General features: G+C 56.8%; 1 protein-coding gene across 5 annotated transcripts in view; it reads left to right on the top strand.

Moving 5' to 3' along the window:
* Window positions 1–1,883: 1,883 nt before the first annotated feature.
* ITPR1 (inositol 1,4,5-trisphosphate receptor type 1) overlaps window positions 1,884–25,298 on the top strand; it is a 209,359-nt gene continuing 185,944 nt past the window's right edge. For 2 of the 5 annotated variants that reach the window (XM_045199755.3, XM_045199753.3), the window contains exons 1-3: window positions 2,110–2,167; window positions 7,169–7,276; window positions 11,179–11,249. In XM_045199755.3, coding sequence (XP_045055690.2) covers window positions 2,136–2,167; window positions 7,169–7,276; window positions 11,179–11,249 — 211 coding nt within the window. In that variant the 5' untranslated portion in view covers window positions 2,110–2,135. Of the gene's footprint in view, window positions 2,168–7,168; window positions 7,277–11,178; window positions 11,250–25,298 lie in introns of all 5 variants that reach the window. The other 3 variants (XM_045199754.3, XM_053929774.2, XM_053929775.2) reach the window with 3 other exon arrangements.

Raw genomic sequence — 25,298 nt, 5'->3', positions numbered from 1 at the left:
GAGAACAGTTGCTGATCCAGGCCTCTGCGAGTATTTTGCGTGTGTCTTGGGTGATGTATACGAAACAGTCAAAGTTACGGTAATCAGACGCCAGCACAGGAGCGGGGCGGGGGAGCCCCCCCCTCGCCCCCGCCGCATGGCTGGGTGCTTGGCTCCCGGCCCCAGCGCTTGGCAATATTTGTGCCCCCCAGACCCCCCATTGCTGAAAGTCAGACTCTGTAGCGCCCCAGGGCCCGGCAGCTTCATCTGAATTAAAAAGGGAGGCTGGCTTGCGCGTGTCCTGTGCGGTTCCGGCCCACCGACTGGCGACTGGCAGCAAGTCGGACTCCTGGTGTCCTGCCTGCCCGCCACCCACCTTGAGGAGTGAGTGGTACCTCAGGTGACTTCGTGGTTAGTGAGGTGTTCTAATTTAGTATCACTTCAGGAGCTGCTAACTTTTAAATACCGAATTGTGTGTAGGCGAAAGTTGAGATTTTTCTCTTTTTTGAAAAATGAATATAATGCAATTAGTTAAGTGTGTGCGGGAGACAGAGATGGAAAAAATTACAAGTGAGTTTTCTGCCACAAAGCTTTTAGAACAGAAAAAAATATTCCAAGGCTTATCTTGAGCTGCTTAAAATGAAGTGAACATATTTCTTTTTTCAGTGAGGCTGTGCTTTCGCCTGTCTTAACACCAAAGTGGAAGAGGTTCTGAATATTGAATTACCATCCCTTTGAAGAGGCTCCCGCCCCCAGCAGGGGCCTGGCTTGATGGGGGAAGGGGGAGCGGAGCTGGCTGTGGGGTCTTGTGAGCCTGGGGGCTGACAGGCAGGAAGTAGCAGCCACCTCATCAGCTGGAGGAGGATGAAGCGTTTCTGGGACCTTGTGCGTTCGGGTGAGTCCCCACGGCACTAAGGAGATAGGACGCATGTGTCAGAGGAATCACAAGTTACGAGCAGAAGCGAAAGCACACTTTGAAAGGAGAAAAGTGAAATTTCACTTTCATTTGAAAATACAGAAACGGGCACTCCATAAGGGCCAGATGTGCTGCTGGTGAGCACCTTGGGTAGATTGTGTGGTTCACCCCCCCAAATGCCCCGATAGATAGGGAGGGTTGCCCCCCTTCGTAACCACTCGCCCCCCATTTTGAAGGGATGAGGGAGCTGAATGGAGTTCAGAGAGGTTATGCAGTTTGCTTCAGGACACACAGCTGAAGAACCCGGCATGGCCGACTTGGACACACAGAGGGGGTGGGGGTGTGGGGGACTTCCCAGGGACAGAAGTTAGGAATTGTTTTGGGGTCCAAAATTTCTCATAGAAATCTGTTTGAGAAGGGCCAACGGCTCTCTTCTCTGCCTTTCATCCAACAGGGAAGCTGGGCTTCACTTCCCTGTAGGAAAACAACCTCCCACAAAGCAGTTCAGGTTCAAGTTCTTTTAGGCAATAGAGGAGAGGGTGCTGTAGTCGCGCTGAACGCAGATGGGGCTGCTTGTCCAGACTAGGGGCTGGGGGCCCTGGAAGAGCTGTGCCGCCTGCCCTCAGGGGCTCACAGTCTTGGGGTGCAGACAGGTAACTGAGCAGCTTCAGGATGGGGCGGTGGGGCACTGTGGAGAGAAGTGCCCGGGACATGGCTGCCAGATCTGGGGAGTCCGGGAGGGCTCCCCCGAGGCTGTGTCATCAACACGGGGACTCTAGAGGTGTCTGGAGTTACCCCCAGTGGTGGTGGGGGGAGTGGAGCAGGGTCGGGCAGCTGGCACAGTGCGTGGAAGGCCCGTGGGACAGAGGCACACAGGCTGGTGGGGCATCAGGAGAAAGTTTGTTGAGGCGAGAGTGTGGAAGGTGGGAGAGAGGGAGGGGGCAGGGGCCAGATCATGGAGAGCCTCGGAAAGATTTGGGGAGCTCTTAAGAGGAGGGGCGCAGTCTGGCTCCCAGGAGGCCTTGCAGGCTGCCTGTGTGAACAGGCCGGGGGAGGGATGGAGGCGGCAGGGCAGCTCGGGAGGCTTGCTGCGGCCCAGCCGAGAGAGGGCGCTGGCCGAGATCCGGCTGGAGGCAGAGCAGTTAAAAGATTTGGAGGAGTCGAGTATAACCGAACATGGAATTTTACTGATTAGACTTCCTCATTTACGTCTCTCCTGAATGATTACCGAGCACCTACCATGGACCAGGCATTGGCGATGGGACTACAATGGTATGCGAGACAGATTCCACGACGGGCCGGCCTTAGGTCGGGGAGGGTGGGCCTGGGCTGGCAGGGCAACGGCGCTGTGGCTGGGGTGAAGGGAGTGGGGTGAGGGGAGTGAGGCCTAGAGGTGCCCCGGGGGCTGCGGGGGTACAGGGAGTGGGCATGGAGGAGCAGGCTGGGCAGGCAGGGGAGTTCTTTCTGGTGCGTGGAGGCGCCGTGGGCATCCAGGGGCTGCACCCCATCGGCTGTTGGCCACGAGATGCAGATTTGGGAATCTTTGTCGCATAGAAGGCTCTGGAGCCAGCAGAGAGGAGGTGGTGAGCGGGAGGGTGTAGCAAGGCACAGAGCATCACAGAATCTGAAACCGCAGAGTCGGGGCCGCCGCGTCTGGTTCCGTTCTGCCAGGAGATCTCGGAGTCTGTGTTTTTATTTCCGCCTTCCTTAAGAATAGAAGCACGTCTCTCGGGGAGCAGGGACAGAGACCTGCCGCTGAGCCAGCGGTGGCGCGAGGCTCAGCCAGGCCACCGCAGCCTATGCCCTGCCCACTTCTCTGTCCCGTCAAGCCACCTAGAGAATCCTGCTGTAAGAGGCACCTCAGCCCCGCAGAGCGGGCGGTGGCGGTGGCGGTGGCAGGGGCGGGTGGCAGGGGGCGGGTCTGGTAATGGCCTCTGTAGGTTGCACTCTCACTTTGGCAGGTACGTGGCTGCGTGCTTCATCAGCATAATGGGCGGAACCTCCTGCCCACCGCCTGAGCGGGCTCCTCGCATCCCCGCATTTGATGGGTGCAGCAGGTACGGCGTAGGGCCCTTACAGACCTGGCCTGCAGCCCTTCAGGGTCGAGGTGACCGGGCTGGCTTGTAGCCCTGGCGCTCTGGCCCCGGGGTGGGAGAGCTGGGGGGATGAGGCTCCCGAGGCCAGGCCGGGTCAGGAAAAGAGAAGGTGGTGATGCTTTGCAAACAAGCCACATCGTCTGGAGAAATCAGAGAGCCGTCCAGTGTTCGGAGGCGTTTGAGCACCAGAGAAGCAGAAATTCTGGGGAGCTGCGGTCCTTGTGGGGCAGGGGGTGTCCGGGGAGACCACAGTGTCCCCTCACCCAGCTCCCTGAACCCCGAGCAGGCCCCAGTGCCCGGGGCTCACCCTGAAGCTGAGACCAGCTGTAGGAGAAGGGGGGGTCCCCCTCACTGGGCGAGTGGTGTGGTTACACACAGTACCCGGCTCCAGCCCTCTGTGTGTGGCTGCAAGTTGGGAGAGGCCCGCGAGCCCTGCCGTTGGGGGTGTGGCTTCTCAATAGGTGAGGTAGGAAGGGTAATTACTCTCCCTGAAGCAAATGCGCCATCGCAGGTCACGGGGGTCCTTTATCCGTTATAGTGCTTAGCTGGTGTTTTACCAGGGGAGGCTTTGCTGTGCGGAGTTTAAATTGTGAAGCCCTAGAACCTTCTGGAATTCCACTTCAAGTCCTTAAAGACACACTAAAGAAATTAGCAGCACGGAGCAGGGAGCCTGCCAGCCCTGTCCCAGCCCCTTTCTCTGCGCGGCTCCACCTGTTTGTCACAGCAGCGCCTTGAAGAAGGGGGTTTGGTCCTCATCCTGCAGATGAGGAAGTGGAAGCGGAGAGGTTGGGGGGCTGGGGGCCATGGGGGCTCATGGTCATAGCTGTGCAGAGATGGGGGATGGGGCCTGCGAGCTGGCGGGCGGCGGCCAGCTTGGGGCGTTAGCAAAGAGGCCTGGGTGCCCTGTCCTGTGGTGTTTGCCGCCCAGGGCCATGCAGCTCCAGGGCAGGGTGGCCCCAGCTTTGCTTTTCTCTTAGATGTCCCCCTACCCCCCCCCCCCCCCGTTGTGTGAGCGACAGGGGGGCCCTGGGTACCGCTGGTCCCACCCCAGATCCAGAGGCAGGTTCTCCTGCCTGCCTTGCCCCGCAGGGGCTTCCGGACGCTGCTCTAGGCCCCGAACTCACCGCCATCCCTCCTCCTCTCCAGGCATCTGTGCACCTTCCTGGCCTTTGTCCTTCCTTCCAGGACAGCCCTGATGACCGCCCCAGGTCCCCCTCCCTCGGTCCTCCTCCGCCTCCCCCTCTGCCTCCCACTCCTCCCCTCCCCTTTCTCCTCTCCCCGCCCTCCTCCACTCACCACCAGTAGGTGGGGAGAGACCTCCAAGGTTTCCAGCCAGACCAGGAAGCCTTCTCCCTGGTCCTTTGTGAGGGGACTTGGGTTGAGACCCCCAGGGGAGCATCTGTGTCCCTTCACTGCCAGCCCCTGGCCCTCCCTCACAGTTTTTGTTGTGTTTTTAAATGACCCCTGCAGACTGCCCAGCTGAGGATCATTAACTGGTGGGAGGACTGGTCTGTTTTGGGAGGGGGTGGGGGGACGTAAAATCCAGCGAAAGGTTACTCGCTCAGTTGTCTAAGCTTGTTGGTCGGGAAGAAGTACTTACATAATTTCTTCTCGCTTACCAAAGTGCTGTGCCACGGTAGAAAAATTAAGAAATACTGAAGTAGACCAATTAAGAAATAGAGCTGTGGCCCTGGCTGGGCAGCCCAGTTGATGTGAGGGTCACCCTGATAGGCCAGGGTCACGGGTGCGATCCCTGGGTAGGGCGCAGACAAGAATCAACCAGCGAGTGCATCAGTAAGCAGAACGACACATCGACGTTTCTCTCTCTCTGCCCCTCCCTCCCTCCCTCTCAAATCAATAAAAAATACTAAAAGAAAAAAATCAGCCCTCCATAGTCTCACCCCCCCGCCCCCCCCCCCCCCGAGAAGGAGGGTGGACATTTTCCTCCAGGTCTGGGGGCTCCTCGCAGGTGCAGCGCTCTGCTGCAGGGCCTCGCGATGGCCGAGGTCATGCCCTGGCCTTCCTGCTTGCAGGTGCACACACCCCGGGCATCCTACCCCCTCTGTATCTGGGCTTCCCAACAGTGACCCAGGAGGGACGGCAGAGCCGGCCTCGTGCTGGGGTCGTGGGGGTTCAGTACGGGAGGGCTCACCTCCGCCTGATGGTGCGTGCCGCCCTGCTGGAGGAGTGCGACCCTTTCTCGTCAGGAACGGGAATAGCGCAGACTCAGACAGCTGGGGCCACGACCCACACCGAGAGCTCCCACCCTGTCCTCCAGGACACCGAATCCTGGCCACCTCTCTGCATTTGGGGCCTGGTGCCTCCCGGTCAGGTAGCCAGGAGGTGAGGGGAGTTCCGAGAGCGGGTCCCTCTGCTGTTTCCTGGCCTGGGCTCCGTGGGGGCAAAGGCTCCCTGGAGGGGCACGCCCAGAAGAAGAGAGGTGGGCACCCTGGACGAGGCCCGGGTGTGCAGACGGGAATTTCGTCAGCCTCCAAATTCACGCAGAACTGCTTCCCAACAGTCAGTGCCAGAAGCACGCCGGCTCCCTGGCCCGTTCTGATCCGGCTTTTAAATGTGCGCACACAGGAGGTAGGACTGCGCCTTCACACCTGCAGTCTGTGCGGCCTTTTGGATGCTGCTGTGGAACCATTGGTTTGACTTTGGGGATAAAATGTCCGGTTCGGAGGAAGTGGCCTGATGGTCAGCGGACTTGGATCTGGAGACGGGGACCGGGCAGTGGCCCCGTGCACATTGTGTGTGTCCATGTCCGAGTGTGTCCGTGTGTGTCCCCGCGGTCACGAGGGGCTGGCTCAGTGCTGCTGCTCTGCACGCAGGAGGGCACCTGCAGTGAAATGCTCTCTGTCCCTCTGGGGGTTGTTGCTGGGGATGAATTAGTCGTCCTTTGCCGCTTCTCAGATACGGGAAACTGTGGTTCTGGAACATTCGGCGTCCAGTCCCGGCGCTCCTGCTGAGGTAGGAGGGGCGCTTCCCGAGCCTTCCTGCTGCAGGATCCTTCCAGGGAGACAGCTTGGCCCCCACAAGGACCCGGAAGGCGCTGTCTGGAGAGAACACCTTTGTGCCATCCCAGCTCCTGCAGCTTTGCAGGGGACCTGGAGGGAAGACGTGGAAACACGGCTCTGGGGGTCTGGGTTTGCAGGAAAGGTCAGGGGAAGACCCGCTCACCTGTGTGTCTACCCGGCAGGTGCCTGCAGGGGCACTGGGGGGTCACTAGCAGTCCACACCAGCACACTGCCTTCCCACGCAAGGGACTCGGGTCTGCAGGTCAGCTTAGCTTTCCACCGTTGGCTCCCACTCCTCAGTGCTGATGGCCCTGGCGAGGGCTGTTTCCATGAGCCTGGTCAATGTTTTTACTGGGGGGGGCGGGGTGCGTGTGTGATGATTTGTGCACTGTGTAGAGATCTCCTGGGATTGATGAGCCGTTTCTCGGACTGCTCCTCACTAGCCACGTGCACTCCCAACCAGGGTTCCCAATGGACCTGGGCCGTCTTATCCTCACCTAGGCCAGGAAGGGTTTGGACGAGGGGCTGAGGCCCTTCCTCCCTGCACGCGTGTTTCTGGGGAAGGATGAGAAGGAAAGACGTTGTTGAAACAGCACTTGGGAGAAGCGCATCCCGTTTTGGCGTCCTGAGAAGGCTTCCTGGTGTTTGTTATGAGGTTTCCTTTTTTGAGGCTCCCTTTGCTGCTTCAGGACCTCAGCCCCGGGCACCTCCAGGCCTGAGTTTTCTTCCAGGTGCTTCCTTCTGACTTCACATTCCCCGAGGCCACTGGCCTATGCCAGTGTTTCCTGGGTCAGACGTGCCAGTGCCTTTCTTGCAGCCAAGTTCTTGGCCGACTTCCCTGCCGTCTGTATAGTCCCTGTTTTCATACCGAGGGCCCTCAACATGCCGCATCGGATTCTGGCGTGGTTGTGTTAGAAACAAGCGTCGCTGTGCTTGGAACATCCTGAAATCTGGTAATTTATGGGGGAGAACATGGCCACACACGTGCTTACTTGGCTCGCCTCGTGGCCTGCCTGTCGGGCTCTCGTTTCAATTTGATTGCAAGTAGGGCGCTTTGGAAGCCTGCGCCAGGCCCAGCCAACGCTCAGTGACATTCCCCCTCTTGCAAGTGTGTCTTTTGTTCTAACGGCGCTGCATGTTTGCTGTGCTTTCTCTAGGATTTTCGGGACAGACATGTCTGACAAGATGTCCAGTTTCCTGCACATCGGAGACATCTGCTCTCTGTACGCGGAGGGGTCCACAAATGGATTTATCAGCACCTTGGGGTAAGAGCGCTCACTTCTCGTGGGGCAGAACTTGTTTGACCTGATGACGTCGGCTTCAAAGCTGTGATCTTTCTAGGAAAAGAATGCTACCATTTTGACTCAGGCCTTTCCGGGGGAAGTTGGAATTGTGAATGAAAATCCCATGTTCATTCGGAACTTATTATCATTTCCCCTCCTTCCTGTGGAAGGGGGGGGCGTGCTAAGCATGGAATACACGGGATAAAATTTAAGGTTAATGGTACAGACCCAAAGAAGGGCTTTTCAGCCTCACAGAAGCTGTCCTGTCAGGTGGTGACTGTCTGTCACAGGAGCCAGGCCCTGGGCTGCTTGGAAGCCGACCTTCCCCCGCAGCAGAGCCTTCCCCACTCTGGGTCGCCGAATGTGCTCAAAAGTTACAAATTGCACCGTCCTGTAAATCAAAGTTTTGTCCTTTTGTGCTTTCTTCCATTTTTTTAAATATATTTTATTGATTATGTTTTTACCGTTGTCCCAGTTTTCCCCCTTTGTCCCCCCTCTGGGTGGTACCCCCCTTCCCTCCAGCAATCCCCTCTCTTTAGTTCATGTCCATGGGTCGTACATAAAAGTTCTTTGGCCTCTCCATTTCCCATGCTGTTCTTAACCTCCCCCTGTCTATTTTGTACCTACCATTTGTGCTTCTTATTCCCTGTACCTTTTCCCTCATTCTCCCCCTTCTCTCTCCCTGCTGATAATCTCCATATTGATGATTCGGTTCCTGTTCCGGTTGTTTGCTTAGTTTGTTTTTTTTTAGGTTCAGTTGATATTTGTGAGTTTATTGTCATTTTAATGTTCATCGTTTTGAACTTCTTCTTTTTCTTAGATAAGTCCCTTTACCATTTCATATAATAAGGGCTGGGTGATGATGAACTCCTTTAACTTGACCTTATCTGGGAAGCACTTCATCTGCCCTTCCATTCTAAGTGAGAGCTTTGCTGCACAGAGTGATCTGGGTTGTAGGTCCTTGCTTTTCATCACTTTGAATACTTCTTTCCCCAATCCCTTCTAGCCTGTGAGGTTTCTTTTGAGACGCCTTTCCCCAACTTTGAACAGGACAAACCTATTCCACAGCATCCTCATTTGTCTTGTCCCGCCCTCCTGTCATCTAGCAGAGGGAAGGGGAAGGGGAAGGGACACAGCCCCAGAGGCAGGGGAAGCAGGGCGGCCCACTCCAGAAGGGGCAGGGCGGGGCCATGTGGTCTTTGTGTAGGGAGGTTAGGGAGGGTCCTGGGGTGGCCGTGTTGAATCTGGCAAGAGCTCCCTTCAATTAGATGGGGGAGGAAGGCCAACGGCGCCCCCAGGAGCCTCGTTCTTACTGCAGCCAGAAACCGCACCTCCCTTTAAACCACGGCTGCGGGCTCACGTCGGGCCTCAGGGAGCACGATTTCTCAGATGCAGCCCTGAGGGACCCCCTGCACAAAAACTTCATCTCCCAAAGTCGTCGGATGAAGCGTTTTCTGTGGCTCTTGGCAGAGAGGCCTTTCTGTCGCCCGGGCCTCTCTGGTGGTCCCTTCCTCCTTGTCGGCCCAGTCCGTCCTTCTGTTCCTCATGGTGGAGTCCCGCACCCTCCTTACGGTCCAGCAATAACAGCGACGAGACCCGTCTGTGGGTCCTGCGGGTGTCCCTGCACTTCTGCACCTATGTCAGCCCTTCGGTCCCCAAGCACTCTGACAGTGAGCTCTGTGGCTACTGATGGGGGCGAGGCCTCCGAGGGACAGAGAGGCCTGGGGTTTCTGCTGCAAAGACTCGGCCTCCAAGGCCGCTCTCCCATCGGGGCCCTGGGCGGGGCCGGCCTTCCCTGCCTGGCTCTCCCAGCCGCCTCCCTCGCTGCCCACAGCTCTGACCCGGATGCCCTGTCCACCCTCAACCCTGTCTTTCCTCGGTGACCCCGATTTGTTCGGTGCCACCCCCTGCCAGTCACTTAGGCTCACTTTCCAGGGTGCTGCCTGGCCCCCAGCCTGCCCTGAAATCGGGGCCTCCTCTCCCCCGCCTCTTCTTCCACAGCATCTGCTCTTAGAATCCCGAGGCGGTACACATTCTGAGCTTGGGAGCGTTTTCCTCACACATTACAGACGAATGGATGAGGAGGGTCCTCTTTCCCCTCTGTGGCGAGGGCAGCCTGCCTCTTTCCGAGGAGTGTTTGCTTCCCTTCGACCCCCGCACATAAAGTTTGAGGATAACTGGTATAAAAATGGACTCAGAAAACTAAGTTGGGCCTTTTTTTCCTTTTGATACTTCTGACCCCCATGGAGCACCCGTGATGGATGACAGTGAGGGGCCGCCCCTTCTGTGGAGCTCGGTGGCCACGCTCCAGCCCGGTCCCATTTCTGTACATGGCGGTCACCGCCCTCCGAGCCACAGGACCGAGTACGTGCCCGTACGCATCGGAGATGGGCTGCTGAGTCCCCCGAGGCCCTCCCTAGAAATGCCGGCCCTTGGGTCATGTCCCCAACAGAACACAGCCGTGGTAGGCCTGGCCGCCAGGCGCCCGGGGTCGAGCTAGTTCCGACACGGAGTCCGGGAGCCTCTCCCTCCCCGGGGAACCTAGGGACCAGGACAGTAGAGTGCTGTCATCCCGTCTTACTGCTAGGAGGTGGCAGAGTGCCACTGACCATTCACTTGCCCTCTAGCCCCAGCGGGGCCTTGCGCCTGCCCTTCCCCCCTTGTTTGAGAGCTCGATGGGACGGGTGACTAGCCCAGTCCCGCATCACCCTTCACAGGGTATGTCAGGTCCGGTGGCCCTGCTGTATTGACATTCACAGGGACTCGGAGTGGCCTTTTGTGTGTCACATTGTGCTCCTGATGTTTGCGTACAAACTCAGGCCAGGGACTGCTCTGCCCAGATGCAGAGGCGGGATGCAGAGGCGGCTGTGTCTTGGAGCCGGAGGACGCAAACTGCTGCTGGGCTGCTCTGGACACTTGGGCTCCCCCACCCGTCGGTGCTGAGCCCCGGGCCTGGGTGGGAAACGGAGTTCGCCCTGGGCATCTTCTGGGCCACGGCACAGGCGCTCGCTGCCCTCATGGGCTTCAGCCCAGGGAGGCTGGGAGGATGGGGAGGAGGGCAGAGCGAGCTTGGGACAGGGAGGCTTGGGGGCCTCGTGGGGGGGATGGGCCTTGGGAGGCAGGCAGGGCTTCAGGAGGTGAGAGGGAATTTTGGAGGAAGCAGCCATCAGGGAGAGGCCGAGGTGTACCGGCAGTAGGGACTTGGACAAGTCCTTGACGCTCCTCCCAGCCTCGTACTCTCTCCCTGCTCAGCACAGATTCTTCAATTGGCTCTTCTAGAAGTGAGTTAGAGGGTCAGTCAGGACCTGGTTCCCTGGCCGGAAGTGCCCCCGTCTTCTCCTCCCACCTCTCTGAAACCCCCATAGTTCCTAGAGGGCGGAGGACCTCTCTCTTCTGCCCCTTCAGCCTAGGGTGCAGGGAGTTCCTAGGTGTATTTTCTCCCTCCTCTTGCAGCCCAAGGTTATATTCTCCTGGTCAGTTTGCTTTTGTGGCCCCTGCACTAACCTTGAGCTGCCTCATGGTGGGGACCGGCTCTTACTGGCCTCACATCCGGGGCCCAGCCAGCCTGCACAAAGCTGTCCCTCTGCGGCCTCTGGTCGCTGTGCCCCCCACCCTGGGTGTGATGGCTGCGGGCTCAGAGCCGTCCTGGAGGTGGTTAGGAGAAGGGAACCGCAGCGGGCAGCAGGAAACCCTGGATGTCGGGGTCAGGTTTGGGCACCTGAGGAGGGAAAAGCTCCAGTGTGAACCCCCTCCCCCGTGGGGGGGGGTAGGGAGGTCTAAGCTCGGCCCAGGAACAGCCTGGCCACTTGATTTCTGCATGGTGCTTAGGGTTTTATTTCCTTGAACTTGACTTGAGGTAGCGTTTGTCTTTGTCTGTTTTGCAGGCTGGTCGATGACCGCTGTGTCGTGCAGCCGGAGACCGGGGACCTCAACAATCCACCCAAGAAATTCCGAGGTGAGTCGCGACCATCTGCCGCGGGCAGCTTGCCTCACTTGAAATCTCATGAAGTGTGTGGCCGTGTGTGGGGTTTTTTTTTTGTTTTCTTTACTGATGTATTTTTTTTTGAAGTGTGATTTCAATTCAGAGCTTGATGACCTCTTGAAAATGCCTGAGTTCAGTGTCAGAGTTGGGACGGCTTTATGAGGGCCTCATTGGTCTGTTGCGTGCCCTTGGTTCCCGGCCGACTCGCTTTATTTTGGCGGATCTCCTGCCCCACGAGCTGCAGGCTCTGGCGCTCCGGGTTCCTCACCTGCAGCGGGAAGTTCTCCCAGGACAGGCGGGGCAGCCTTCCGCCAGCGCTGGCTTCCTTTCAGGCCTCTTGCCTTTGGTGTCTTCCTCGGAAGGTGCTTAGTTTATTCCAGGAGGTGTTTCACAGGTAGTCGGTGTCTTAAGATGATAGAAAACATTTTGTCTTCCCTGTTGTGATGGTTAGTGAGTCCCCACTTGAGCTGTGGAGTCCTGATCCTGGAGAGATTTTGCTGGTGACTGGGGGTGGGGTGGGTGGTGCCCAAGCACTGGCATTTTCAAGGCTCCCCAAGTGACTCAGAAGCCAGGGTTAGAGGTAAGTGCCTTGCTCAGGTGTTTGACTCCTGGCCTCAGCCCCCAAGGGCTCAAACTTTGTCATATGCAAATTATATCATTTGAGTTAGAAGTCCATATTGTTAGGCAGCTTAGAAATTGCTGTTTTGGATAATAGCTAAAGAAATTCTGATAAACTAGGAAGCAGACATTCCAGTGGAGAGAGGCTACCTGGCAGAGTTGGTGCTGAGCTGAGGCCATCAGAAAGGTTTTGGGGGTTGGGAGGGGCTGGTTAGGAAAACAACTGTTGGCCAGCCCTGTGGGTAGGGGGTGGCATCGAAACTGGGGGAGGAGCCTGGCAAAGAAGTAACTGCGCTGTGCAAAGTTGGACCGTTAAATGGGCTCACTGCTGGTGGAGCTGGGCGGTGGGTTTTGCTGGCCTTGGGGGCCGAGTGCCTGTTCGCAGGTGTGTGTCTGGTGGCTGATGTGAGGAGACCCTTTCGGGATAAAAGCCAGTCTGATTGAGGGCGTTTGGGAAGAGCCGAGCTCTGTGTGTGGCCTGGCGGGAGCTCCGTGTGTGGCCTGGCCGGGTCTGCAGGTGGTCAGGTGGCTGTCTTGGAGTGCTGAATGGCTTTCTCCTTAAAGTAACAACATAGCCTCCTTAGGCTGTGTGGCTGGTTCGGAATCGGCTTTGCTGTGAAGGTCAGGCAGCACGGCTACACCGGTGAAGGGCCAGCGCCCTGCCCTCTGAGGGCGGCTGCCCAGGCCCACAAGCCCCCCGCTGCCTCGGCGCCCGGGCAGCAAGGAGGATGTGGTCCTTCAGTTATGTAGCTTGCTTGAAACCTTTTTTTTCTAAAATGAAGAAAAAGATCTCTCTCGGAAGGGATTACTGCCTTTCCAAACAGAAGTGCATTCTGAAGCCCTTCCGGTGTTTAGCAATGGGGCTGGGGTGGCCGGGCGGCAAGGAGGCATTTCTGACCCACGTGCTCGCCTTGCGGGGAGGCGAACCACCACTGACACAAAAGCAGCTGGACGGGATGACGGCGTCTTTATCTGAGCGATTGGCAGAGCTGCGTTTAGCCGTTCGCGTTCGCTGTAGCTTCCTGGGCTTTCTTGCCAAGTTACTTCCTAAATGGCACTGAGGGCCATCAGTCATCACCTGTTATTAAGCAGCTGGAAACCAGAGGCCTGCGTCGTGTACGCAGTCCTCCCGTGGCCTCCGACTCCCCCGTGCAGCTGTGTGGGCTCCTCCCCAAACCTGCCCGCACGTGGTTAGTGATACAGGCCCGGGGAGCTGGGTGCCGGGTTCCAAGCGAAGGTCCCCTAGTCCTGAGCTGTGTGACATGTGACTAATTGCGTGACCTCCGCCGTGAACCTTGGTTTTCTCATCTGTGAGGTGGGAGCCGATAATAGCTCTACTTCGTACAGTTACTGTGAAGACTAAACGTGTTTGGAACTTAGCGCCGAGGAAGCCTGGTCCCCAGTTAAGGGCTCAGGGTGCCTCGTACTTTGTCAAGTGCAAAGTACAAAGTGCAAAGGCCTTGTCGCCTCCAGTCTCCACACAAGCATGGGCCCAGTTATCACTTCCTGTCCATGTTCTTCCTAGCTTTCATTTGGTCCCATTTACACGAGGAGGAAAGCCGCGTGGGAGGGTAGAAGCCCTGGATGCAGGGCTGACTTCTGACTTCGTGTGTGGGACACGCAGCGGGTCCCCGAGATGTGGCGTGGGCTGCGTGTGGTGCGGGCAAGGGTCTGGTCTGGTCTGGTCGCAGGCCCCCCAGCTGGCTCCAGCGTGAGTTGTTGGCTGAAGTTTCCTGGTTCCTCAGCATGTGTGTGGCTTCACACAATGACAGCCTGGAGCCATGGTCTCTCGGGATGACACTGGCTGTGACAGGCCACTCTCAGATCAAAGGCAGGGCCTGAATGGGAGGCTTGGGGCTTTTGTGTTTACTGGGGGCTCTTTCCCCAGCCCCAGGGCGCTTGTTCTGTGCCAGCCTATCTGTCCGGGAGCTCAGGGACTTAGGGACAGCTTGTCTGATAGGGAAAAGGGTCGCACCCCAGATGAACTCCTTGTGAATTGGCCTGGAACCTCCCAGAAGCCCTGCAGGGGCTGCAGGAAGAACGGCATTTTTTTTTGTGATCGAGTGATAAGTATGTGAGTGCCAGCAGCCTGCTTATCTGGCCACCGTCCTGCCTGCAAGCGAGGTGGAGCTTGGGCATGGTGCTCGGGGCTGCAGGAGCCCTGAGACCGGAGGAAGGGCACGTCTGACGTGAGAGCCAGTGTCCAGCGTCCAGCCAGCGTCCAGCCGGGGGGCTGCCACCTACTGCCTGGGGCTGTGGAGGAGGGGGGTCATTTCATCTCTCTAGGACTCAGTTTCCCCATGTGACAAATGGAGTTCAGGTGACATGACTTCAGGATCCCTTCCAGTGTGAAACTTTGGGGTCAGTGCTGGAAATAGCCCCTGGACGTTTCACCAGAAAGCCTTGGCGTTCAGGAGCCTGGTGCTTCCCGAGGCAGCCTCTGTTTCTTTGGGATTGCCGGTCGTCCTTGTCAAGACAAGACTAATGGGTGGAAACAGCCAGGCCTCCTGCTGAGGCCAGATGGGGACACAGCCAGGATACTGGGTCACAGAGGTCGTGAGGACTGGGGTGGCTGTGCCTGGGTCCCTGACTCAGCTCTCTCCTACCCCCCTCCTTCGCTGCATGTCATCCTCATTGTTGCTAAGCAATATTAGTTCTTTTTTTTTTTTTTTTAGGCAAAGCATGCAAGGAATGAACTCATATCTCATTTAGTTTTAAGTGCCCAACGCAAAGGAGAGGGCCTAACGTAACTTAGTTTGTCCTTGGAATCTAAGCCGCGATCGGGTGCCTGTCGAGCGCGAGCCTCCAGGGTGCTGGAGGGTTTGTGTGCGCTCAGCTGCTTGGGGGGAAGTCTCTTGTCACTTGGACTGTACTCACATAATCAATCCAAATTTAATAAAAAGATTAGTAGGTGCTTAAAATAATCCTCATTTCAGACTTACCAGCTTATCGCAATCTTGCACCAAGGCGCTGCACTTGAGGGAACGACAACACTGTAATTTACATCAGTCTCCCGGGCGCCGCACAGCCGGGGGTGGGGCCTGCTGCCCGACGACACGGGAGGCCCACATGCTCCGCGTGCCCCTCCCTGGGTCTCTGCCCGTGCGCTCAGGGCTTCCAGACACGTGTCTGCGGGCGCTGGGCACCTGTGCAGGGGCCTGGGAGCTGATGCCCCTGGACACACAGGTCGGCTTCCTTTTTAGATACCGGTGTTGCCCGCGGGATGGAGACCCCAGCCCCGGTTTTTTGCCCTTTTCCCCGGAACAGCTCGCTTACTAACGCAGAACATGTTTCAGCTGTGCGTGCACGAAATGCTTTGGGCGCCACAGACGGATGCACGCTGTCATCTCACTGAATCTCAGATGGCCCTCGTGGCTCCCTCCCCGGAGGGCACCATTGACGGGGACGGGATGTGGAGCAAGGGGGCTGGGGTCACGTTGTCACGCGGGGTTGCAGGGTGCTCCCAGCAGCAGGAGGCAAAGGCTTGGCTAATCCTGCCTTCCGAGCTCAGATGAAGACATGGCGGGGGCGGCCACTGCAGCTTGTGGTGACTGGTTCCCTTCCTTTCCTCACCGACGAGGAAATTAGACAGGTACAAGAGGTCTCCTGGGGTCAAAGAGCAATTCCACGTCAAAATTGGGGCTGGGACACACCCCGATTTAGGTCAGCTGGTGGCTGATACTTTCACACAGGTGCCCTATGCTGTCCTATGACCTCTCTCCTAACTACCCGTGTCTGGTGCCCCTGGACCGATTTCTTACGGTTGATCTGCCTTCTGCCTGGGGTGGGGATGGGCCCCACCTTCCTCAGGCGTCTCTCCCACGTCCCCGGCATTTGCTCTTTTTCCTTCTTATGCCTGTGGATTCGAGATTCCTCAGCTTCATTCAAAACATGGTCATGAAAAACACATAGTTACTTGTCTTAATTCGGCTTCTGGTAGGGTCACGGCCTGCTCCTGACCTTGATCTCTGACTGACCTCTGCACTGGGGATGGCACTGTCCCTTACAGCTGGGCGTCCTGACCCTGCAGAGGGCCAGTAACCAGGCTGAACCCGGATTTGAACCCCCGTCTGGAGGGCTGCACCGTCTGCACTCAGCTGCTCCAGGGAACGAGTGAAGCTCTGAGTAGGGAACATCTGGGGCCTGGGCCGCGTTTCCACGTGCCAGAGGCATGCTGCCTGGTGGGAGCACGGCTGAGGGAGGATGGGACTAAAAATGGTGGCGTTCATGCCGAACAAGGAGTCCTCAAGAGAGCTTCACATGCTTCAGACACGTTCCAGCAACAGCGTGTCTCTCCTAAGCGGCGGCAGCGACCTCCTCGCCAGCTTCTGCCTTGTCCCCATTGCCTCCTTGGTCCAGGAATCAGCCAGGATCTGAAGATGTCAGGGTGCTGTTTGGAGCCCCCTGTGGTTCCCCAGCCGAGCACAGGATAAAGGACACCCTTCCAGGGTTCGCAGGGCCCTGCCTGCCTGTCAGCCACGTTGCCGTCCCGCCGGCTCTGGGCTCCAGCCAGACCAACGCATTGCCTCCTGGCAGCAGCGGCCTCACCCTGTGCCCCGGGTCTTGCGTATCCCTTTTCTTCTCCGAAATGACCTTACTCCGCCCTTCCCCCTGGGACTCCGTCTTTCTGAGACGCGCACTCACCTGCCAGGCCTCAGGCGCCCGCCCTGGGGTCTCCGCGCCGACCCCAGGATGCAGGTGCAGACGTGGCAAGTGTCTCCTTCGCACGGACCCTGAGGCCAGACTGACGGGTTTGACCCCAGCTCTGCCTTTTGCTGCCCCGCCCCCAGGACACGTCCTATCACCGTCCAGTGCCTCGGTTTCCTCATCTCGAAGACGGGGAGTGCACACGGTGGGCCTCGCAGCGTGCCTGTGGGGTTCGGAAGAGCCAGTCCACGTCAGGCACTTAAAGAGCGCCTGGCCCGCGTTAAATGCCACAGCACTGTTGGCCAGTCTCGCAGGTCTGTGGCTCTGCCCTGACCCCGCCCCCCTAACTGTGGGCTCAGATGCATGTGTCCCAGGGGCGGCCAAGCTGTCTGCAGGGTGAAGGAAGTGCGTGACGCGGAGCCCCTGCAGGTCCTGGGCACGTGCAGGTGGGGCCTCATCGTGGGGACCGAGAGCCCGCACTGCTGACCAGCCACTGAGCCCGGGCTCCCTGGAGCAGTGACACATGCCCTCTCCCTGCCCTGCCCCCCATTTTCAGGCTTTCTGTGGACAGGGGGCGTTCTGGGCCCAGAGAAAGGGAGACTTGGGGCCCGGGGAGGATCGTGAGTGGGAGCGGTGTCTTCTGTCCCAGGAGTGGGCTCGTGACCCCATGTACCAAGGGAGGACCAGGGGACAGGCCTGCTTCCAGCAACAAGAGACCGCCCACTCGCCAGGGGCATCGGGGAGGGGAAGGACGCTCTGGGATAGAGCGTAGGTGGCTGATGCCACGTTGCTTGCCGTGGCCACGTTTTCCTGTGAGGGACCCAGTCGCTCCGCGCATCCTTGCCACAGACACACACGGCCCCACTGTGTCCAGTGCCCGTTGGGAGAGCGCGTGCCGGAGTAATGCAGAGATGCATTACTGAGTACTTGGAAAGGCGAGAGAAGATAAAAGAGCAAACCCCCTTTGCTTTCCTCCTTCGGAACATTTGAAAGGAGACGCGTGAAAAAAAAAAAAAAGTCCGCTGGGTCTGGTTTCAGGGGCTGAGGCTGTGGAGCATTGTGGTCGGCAGCGCGGGCTCTGGAGGCGTCTGGTTCAGGTCCCTGCCCCACCTCTTACTAGCTGTGTGACCGAGTGACCTCACCTCTCAACCTTCGTTTTCTCCTCCTGGTAACTAGCTGATCGTAATAACATGGGCCGGACGATCGCTCCCAGATGAGCCAGTCCATGTAGTGATGCCGCCTGCCTGGCACAGCCCTATTCCTCGGTGCGTGGTGACTAGATTTGCCATTGGCATCTTTCAGGACGTCTCTTAGGAAGATCGAACGTGGCCCTTGCCGTCTTGTAAACCCTGATGTGCTGGTATGAAGCTTCAGTGCGTGCTCTGTGCAGAGATAACCGCGTCCAGATGCGCTTCCATCCTTCTGGATTTCTTAGATCTTATTGCGTGTGGTCCGTAAGTGAGAGGGAGCTCTAGGCTCTGTGCCCTTTGAAGAGAGGCCACCAGATCTCCCCTGGGCTCCGCGAGCTCTGACCGCTCCTGGTGGGGCGTTTGCTCCGGATGGCAGTCCTGCCTCGTGGGCAGCATTGTAAGCCTCGCCGAGAGGAAGCTGTGCTTATCTGAACCCAAGCAGCAGGCACCCCAGCCGCTCTTGACAGACAGGAGGAAGATCCTGCCAATGGCTGCTTTCCGGAAAGCCCCGGCCCCCGCCCCTCCTGCGGTGGGTTTTTGGCGAGTTGCAGGGGGGTGGGGGGCTCTGCCAGGCGGCCTGCTGTGACGTCCTCTACCTGGCTCTGAGGACAGTTGAGCTGCCAGAAGGGGTTTCCGGTGGCTACTTCCTTGGTAGCAGTGGCTGGGGTGAGGGGTAAGCCCCTCTCTCCAAGGCAAAGACACTGAGGGTTCCCTGGCAGTGGTTTGGGGGGGGTGCAGCGTGCTGCGGGTGTGGAGAGAAGACCACGTCTCCTCCGAGGGTCCGTCTTTTCTCCTTACGAGGGAGTAACTGACGCAGCGCAGAAAAACTCCAATTTGAGCAGCTGCTGTAACTGAGAAAAGCAAGGTGGGCGGTTCGTGTATCTTGCCGTGCATGGTGTGCACACGTGTTTTCGTGCACGTTACACACGGGATTGTTAGACCCATCACCACACCCGTGGTAGGTAATCATTTCACCCGTGTGTAACGTGCGTCCTTATTTTTCCCACAAAAATTTGGGCCAGTTGTGCGCACTGAACACGACAAAATGCGGTAGTCCCCTCAGGGAGGTGTGACAGTCGCTCCTTTTCCATCTGGCGCGTGTCCGGGCGCACCTGAGCTCGGTGGGAGCGCTTCTGAGGTGTTAGGATGTGCTGGGCCCACATCACACGTGTCTGACCGTGTTGTCAGGGAGGGCGCCTCATCCGTGAGTTGCTGGGACTTCTGCCGCACATTTCTGTGACCGAGGTCCCCTCCCCTGTAATCATTCCCAGGAACACGGTACTTCAGGTACAGGCGGGACATGGAGGCGTCCAGCACAGGGTCAGCCCTCCCGTGGCGGCCTCTCTCTCTCTCGAGAACTTTGCCTTGTCAACAAAGAATGCTGGGGTTTTGTTGCCATAGTTTCAGCGAAAAATTTGACCTTAGCTACAATAACATCCAGTTAGCAAGAACTAGCTAATCGGTTTTCTAAAATTAGAGTTCTGTAGTACACCCACCGGTAGGAACAGGGTGTTTAATTAAGTACCACACAAGGACACAGAAGCCCACGGGAGTGCGGTCCTCGGGCAGAGTCCGGGGGCGGAAGGGGCCCTCAGTGGTCCTGCACCCGCCTCTCATGAGCTGGGAGAGCTGCCCCTCCTCCCATTTGTGGCAGTATTGGCGTTTTCGGACGGCGGGAACAAACGTGGGGGGCTGAGTGAGAGAGCAGGACAGGGCAGTCGGCCCTGTTTCCTGGTGTCCCCTGCAGGGCACAGACCCTCCAGGCAGGACGCAGAGAGGACGCCAGGCTGTGAGCATTCTGACGGGGATGCTCTCGGCGGCTAGGTGGGAAGGACAGGTGTGTGAGAAGTTACTTCCTGTCTGAAATCTGGTGTTTTTGAGCAACTGGGTTCTAAATGCTTGTCCCTCAGAAGCCTGAATGTGTGATCGAGGGGCCGGCACCTCCTCATTGGTCCTCATCCTTACCTTGGAGCGCCGCTGGGCCCTCCTTCCCGCCCCCTCGTGCGTCAGTCCCCGAGCGCCGAGGGGACCCCAGGCCTCATCTGTCCGTAGGTTGTGTCACTTTCCCACCAAGAACCTGCGCAATAGCTTGTCTTTGTGGCGATGGCTGTGGTGCCATTTCGAGAGCGGGGCAGGCTCCAGGGCAGGCTCCAGGACATGCAGGCGCGTCCCCGAGTGGATATCCTGTCTGCTCGGTCACACCTGCCGGGGATGCGGCCCCTTGTGGGTGGACTGCTGACCGTACACGTGGCTCGGGGCCTGGGGCCTCCACGTCGGTTATGTTTCAATGAGTCTTCTCTCTCAATTTCCCTTTTGCGATTTTAGCTTTTTTTTCTTTTACCTTCAAACAGTTCTTTAATACAGTTTGAGCTGTGGGCTCTATTTAAGGGGATATAGCCTTTTCCGTGTGACTTTTCCCCCACCATTATGCGCGTTTCTGGGTTCCCATTCCGTTACTGCAATGGAAAGGCCGTCCTCGGTAAGACTCTTGGGAACGTGGTCCCGGACGTCACCGGGTTGCGCCAGCTCCTGACTGTTCACAAGGCCACACAGCCGAGCGAAGAGAAGCGGTCCCACCCCTGAGAGACCTGCCGTCTGGTGAGGGTGGGTGAGTGGGGCCCTGCAGGGTTGGCCTTGGAGAGCGTGGAATCCCAGACGCACTCTTCTTGAAGGGCACGCGGCCATCTCTTCTGCGGGTCGCTGTGCCCGAAGCCTGCTGTGGTCACTCCCAGGAGCACGGCACAGGTGGCTCGACTTCGTCTCACTGATCGCCTGAGAGAGACGCAGTTTGGCAGCTGCTGGAGAAGCAGCCGCGGGAACCTCAGAGTTCTCTGAGTGACCGGCTGCGGCCACCCGGATGGGTCTTAGGACGTGTCCCGGGCACCGCCATCAGTGTGGAGGTCGGCTGTGTCAGGCTGGGGGGTGACAGGGTGCACTCGTCACGACTGGACTCTGGGGACAGCCTGCGGGAGCCGGCTTCCACAGCAGGGGGGTTTCGTGGGCTCGAACGGTCCTGGCTGAACAGCTGAGCGTCACGAAGGGCCGCTTTGCGGGGCCGAGCCCTGGGGACCCTCAGTGGCCACCTCTTCCTCTCTCTGCTTGCCGGCATCCGTGTGTTCTCGTCCTGCTCCCTCGGGGTCGGGGTTCTTCTGGACCCTTGTGGTGGGTCGTGCAGTGCGCCCTGGGAGAGTGGGGGCGGCACTGGTACTGTGTCTGCCCCTTCACTGCTTGGTGGCCCAGGGAGGAAAGCCGTCTGGTCGTTTGCGTTCTTGGTGGCAAGATGAACGACTGATGGACCTTTTTTGAGGGGTCAGTTTTGTAAGGTGCATTTTTCTAGAAGTTCACCTGCGTCGTCTAAGTTTTCAAACCTAATATCCTCTTACTCTCTGTCAATCCCTGAAGTGGCTGGTTTGGTCCCTGTGGTTGGTTTAAGGATGCCCCCCCCCCAAACTCCGCCCCTGATGATGTCCACTTGGTAATCCCAGGAACCTGTGCCAGTGCTGCCTCACTGGGTAAAAGGGACCTCACAGGTGTGACTAAGTTAAGGACCTTGGGGAGGGAAGGTTGTCTCGGATTTCCAGGTATGGCAGGTGAGGCACTGGCAGGATGGTAGCATTCTTAGGAGGCAGAGGGAGGACAGCGGCATCAGGTTGGAGCCACGGGCCTCGAGCAAGCCCAGGAGAGTGGGGAGCTGGCAAAGGCAGGGGCGGGCCTTCCTGTGTGCCCCCCCATTCCCTCCCCCACCCCGCCCCTGGCGTCAGAAGGAATGCGGCCCTGCCTTGGTTTTCGACTTTGTGACCTTAAGAGACTAGATCTGTGTTGCTTTCAGCCAATACATTTCTGTTAATTTGTTGCAGTGTCTGCAGGCCTACCATGTTAACGTTCATTCGTAATGTTATTTATTTGTGCATTAAATAAGTCATATCTATCTATGTGACATATTTCCTGTGTTATTAGTCTTCAAAGAAACAAAGTTTGGCTTTATGGATTCTCTCGTAGGTTGGTTTTGAAGTTCATCATTTCTGCCTTTGTTATTCTCCCTCGGGTCTGCTCTGCTTTCCTTCAGTCCTCACCGAAGCTGGGGGCCGAGCGTGGCCCCTCTCCAGCTGTGACGTGAGCATCCACGTCAGTCAGCTCCCTCTACACGGCGCTTTGGTTGGGTCCTGCGAGTTCTGAGGTTGAGTATTTCTCGTTCCTCCTGAGGTCCAGGTGTTTTCTTACATCCGGGATCGTTTCTAGCGCCTGTGAGTTACTTCGACCTGTTCTGTTTTCCGTTGCGTGCGGGAGCTCTGGTTCTCTCTTCTTAAAGAATGTTGTATGACTGAGTTTGATGTTGGTCAGATAATATGACCTGTGTTACATCAGTTCTTTCAAACTGGAAAGTCTTGTTTGGTGGCTTTTAGCACTCCACCAGTTTTTACGCTTGACCTTCTGGGTTTGGCAGACTATGCATTTCCGGCCTGGTGCAGAGTCCTTTGTGAGCTCATCAGGTTCGGGCCTTTTCGGGGGATGGGGGTTTGGTTGACTTATCCGTTGTTGAAAGACATGTTTGGGGGCTGGGACACTGTTCTGAGTCCCGGTGACGGTGGCGGTGATGTGATCTATGGCCCGTAGGACTGCGTGCCACAGAAAAATGCATCTTACCGAATCTAAAACCTTTTTAAGGTTAAAAAATTTTCAACTACCACGGTGGATTTGCAATTTCGTTTTGTAATTTTTAAGTTGTTTTCTCTCTTTCTTATTTTTTAAGTTTTTAGTTGACTGAGGGTGTTAGTAAAGACTAACACTTGTAAAACTTTTTAACTTCCGGGTGCACCAAACATTTTATCGCTACCTAGGGAACATTTTTATGTTTTGTGTCTTTTGTGACTAATGTGCCCACACCGGAAATGTTTTATTTTGTATTTATTTGATGTGATTTTTTTTCTTTACTTTAACTTTCAGATTATCTGTCATTATCTTTTAGGGATGTGTCTTCTAAACCGCGCAGGGGCAGACTTTCAGAACTTTCAACCATCTTGGTCTATTAATTGGCACGTTCAGTCCACATACATCTGTGGTAATTACTGATGGTTTGGGAAACGTACAATCTTAGTTTGTGTTTTTCTTTTTATCTCCATGTTTTGTATTCTTTTCATTTCTTCTTTAAGTTTTATTGAAGTTTTTTGTTACTCTCTAGTCCACTCCTTTTTCTACTAGCTTGAGAGCCGTACTCGGTCTGTTTATTGTAGCAGTCGCCCTGGACACTTCGGTGTGTGTGCTGTGAACCCTAATTCTGGCAACTGTCATTCTTCTCGGCCATGACACACGGACCTCAGAATGTTTCAGTCCCTGTGTTCATACTGCTAACAGTGCTTTTTAAAGCGTTTGTCTAAACTTGCATGTTAGATATGGTTTTGTTTTGTATTGTCCTTCTTTTTATGCACTTACATATTAATAAATATTTACTGGACCTTCTGTCTGGGGTAATTATCTTCCTGCTACAAGTATATCCTACAGAATTTAGTGGGTCTGTCAGTGGGAAATTCCCTGGGGGAGGTATAGTAAAGACTCCAAAGGCCAAGTTTTTGCTCCACATCCTCAGTGTGTAGACTTTTCTTTTCCTGGTCTGGTCACCTCATGGTAACAGAATGGCTGCTGTGGCACCAGACATCCTGTCTGCATTCGTAGCAAGAATAAAGCAGGGAGGGTAACATAGCAAGCTCGCCTCTAGTTGCTGTCTCTTTTATAAGACGACAAAAGCACATCATCTTGTGCCCCAGGGGTCTACTTTCATGTCATTGTTGATATTGGCTTCTGTGCTTACTCCCAGCTGCAAGGAATTTGGGAGAAGTGATGCTCTGTCCTTCAGCCTCTGTCTTAGGAAGCAGCCAGGGAGAGGGGTGTTAGGAATGGTTCTGGGAGACAGAAGGGTGTGTGTCTGGTGGTACATTGAATGCACACAGAGGCTCCGTGTGATTTTGGTGTTTTGGTGATCGAATCACCAAGTGGCTTGCTGGCTTGTATCGGCAGTAAATGATGGATATTTATTATTTGTAAATACAGAACAGACTTTTCCCAGTTGAAGTGAGCCACGAAAAGGCACCGCCAACGGATGCAAGCCACCGTGAGTGCTGCCCGGGTGCCCGTGTGACTGTTAGTGAGAGCAGGCAACTCGAGGGGCGAGAGCCGCTCGATGCGTTTGGTTGGCTTGCACGGGAGAAGTAGCGGATGCTCGCTTGCTGTCCGGCGTGCCTCTGTCGGGCCAGGTAAGTGGGGCCGGGGCAAGGAAAACGTTTCCTCCATGCTGGGTTCGCTGGCCAGCCTGGGAGCCACCCGTCTCATCCGTTCTGGAAGGCCACTGCCCAGCGGCAGAGGGAAGTGACAGTCCTAGGCTTTGTCATCTGCCATCCCTCTTGTGTGACAGCCACAGTGGAGAGTCATCCTGTGAGCTTGCCCTGAGGTTTGCTTTCCTTGGACCAGCTTCTGAACAGCCAAGCTCCCCGGCAGTAAGCAGGACAGGTTGGTTAATAAACTTCCTCCTCAACAAGGTTAAGGCTGAGCGCGGAAATCTGAATAAATCAGATTATCTACTTTAAATTTCCTCATTTCCCCTGTTCTCGGAAGGGGGAAGCTGTTCTTCCTGGAGAGTGGCAGGGATACCCATTCGTCCTTATTCCCGTGCTTGTGTGTGGGCCGCCTGAAGGATGGGACAGACTTTGGCTCCGCAGGTGTCTTCCCGGGGATCACGTCCTGGCTAGCGAGTGATGTCGGGCATTTAAATTTCCTGGGTCTGGCTTTGCTTGTGTCTAAAATGGGACAACAGCCTCAGAGGGTCTGGAGGACTTCCGGGTTTAAGGAATCATCTTGGAGCCAAGTGTATCGCAGACACAGGGTCCGTAGACACGTGGTCGTGCTGAGTGTGGTTACTGTCACCGAGATGGCGCGAGGCAAAAGTCCCCTCTCCGTGGGAGGGAGGACTTCTCTGTCTCTTCAGAAGGACAGAGCTGGGGAGCAGAGTCGTCCCAAGTCACGCAGACCTCCACTAAGTTTCTGTCGCTGGGCCCTCTTCTCGACCCTGCGGAGCCGGTGGGCTGCAGTCGTGTTCTGGCTGAGGCAGGATGGGTGGGCTTCTAGGTGGAGGCACCAGCCCCAGCTCGCAGCCCCAGTGCCAGGCCAAGCGCGGGCTTGGGGCCCGGGAGTAGCTCCCTCGGCGGTGGCATGCAGGGCCCCCGTGTGCTCTGCTTTCAGCCCCCACCATCGGAACGCAGACGCCACTTTTGGTTGTTTCTTCTTCAACGCCATCCGCTCACGAAGGCCGTGTGTCTGTCTGCAGTGTGGGCAGGTAGTTCTGCGGCAGAGGGGAGGGCGGTGCCTAAAGTCGGTGAGAGAACCAGCAGTGAGAGTGTGGGCCGTTCCTCCGTGCACAAGGCATGCTGCGCTCTGTAGCAGACCGTGTGGGGCCCTCCAGACTGGGCGGCCTGGGAGGAGGTGTGGGCAGGTGAGGCGGGTCAGGGGACCAGGAGGTGCGTCCGAGGCTCCAGCAAGCAGCCCAGGGTTGGAAGACCCCGTGTCCCTGCCTCTCCAT

Source organism: Desmodus rotundus, chromosome 8 (assembly GCF_022682495.2).
Source record: "Desmodus rotundus isolate HL8 chromosome 8, HLdesRot8A.1, whole genome shotgun sequence".
NCBI lineage: Eukaryota > Metazoa > Chordata > Mammalia > Chiroptera > Phyllostomidae > Desmodus > Desmodus rotundus.
Note: the sequence above shows the minus strand (reverse complement) of the source record. Positions and strands in the feature narration are given on the sequence as shown.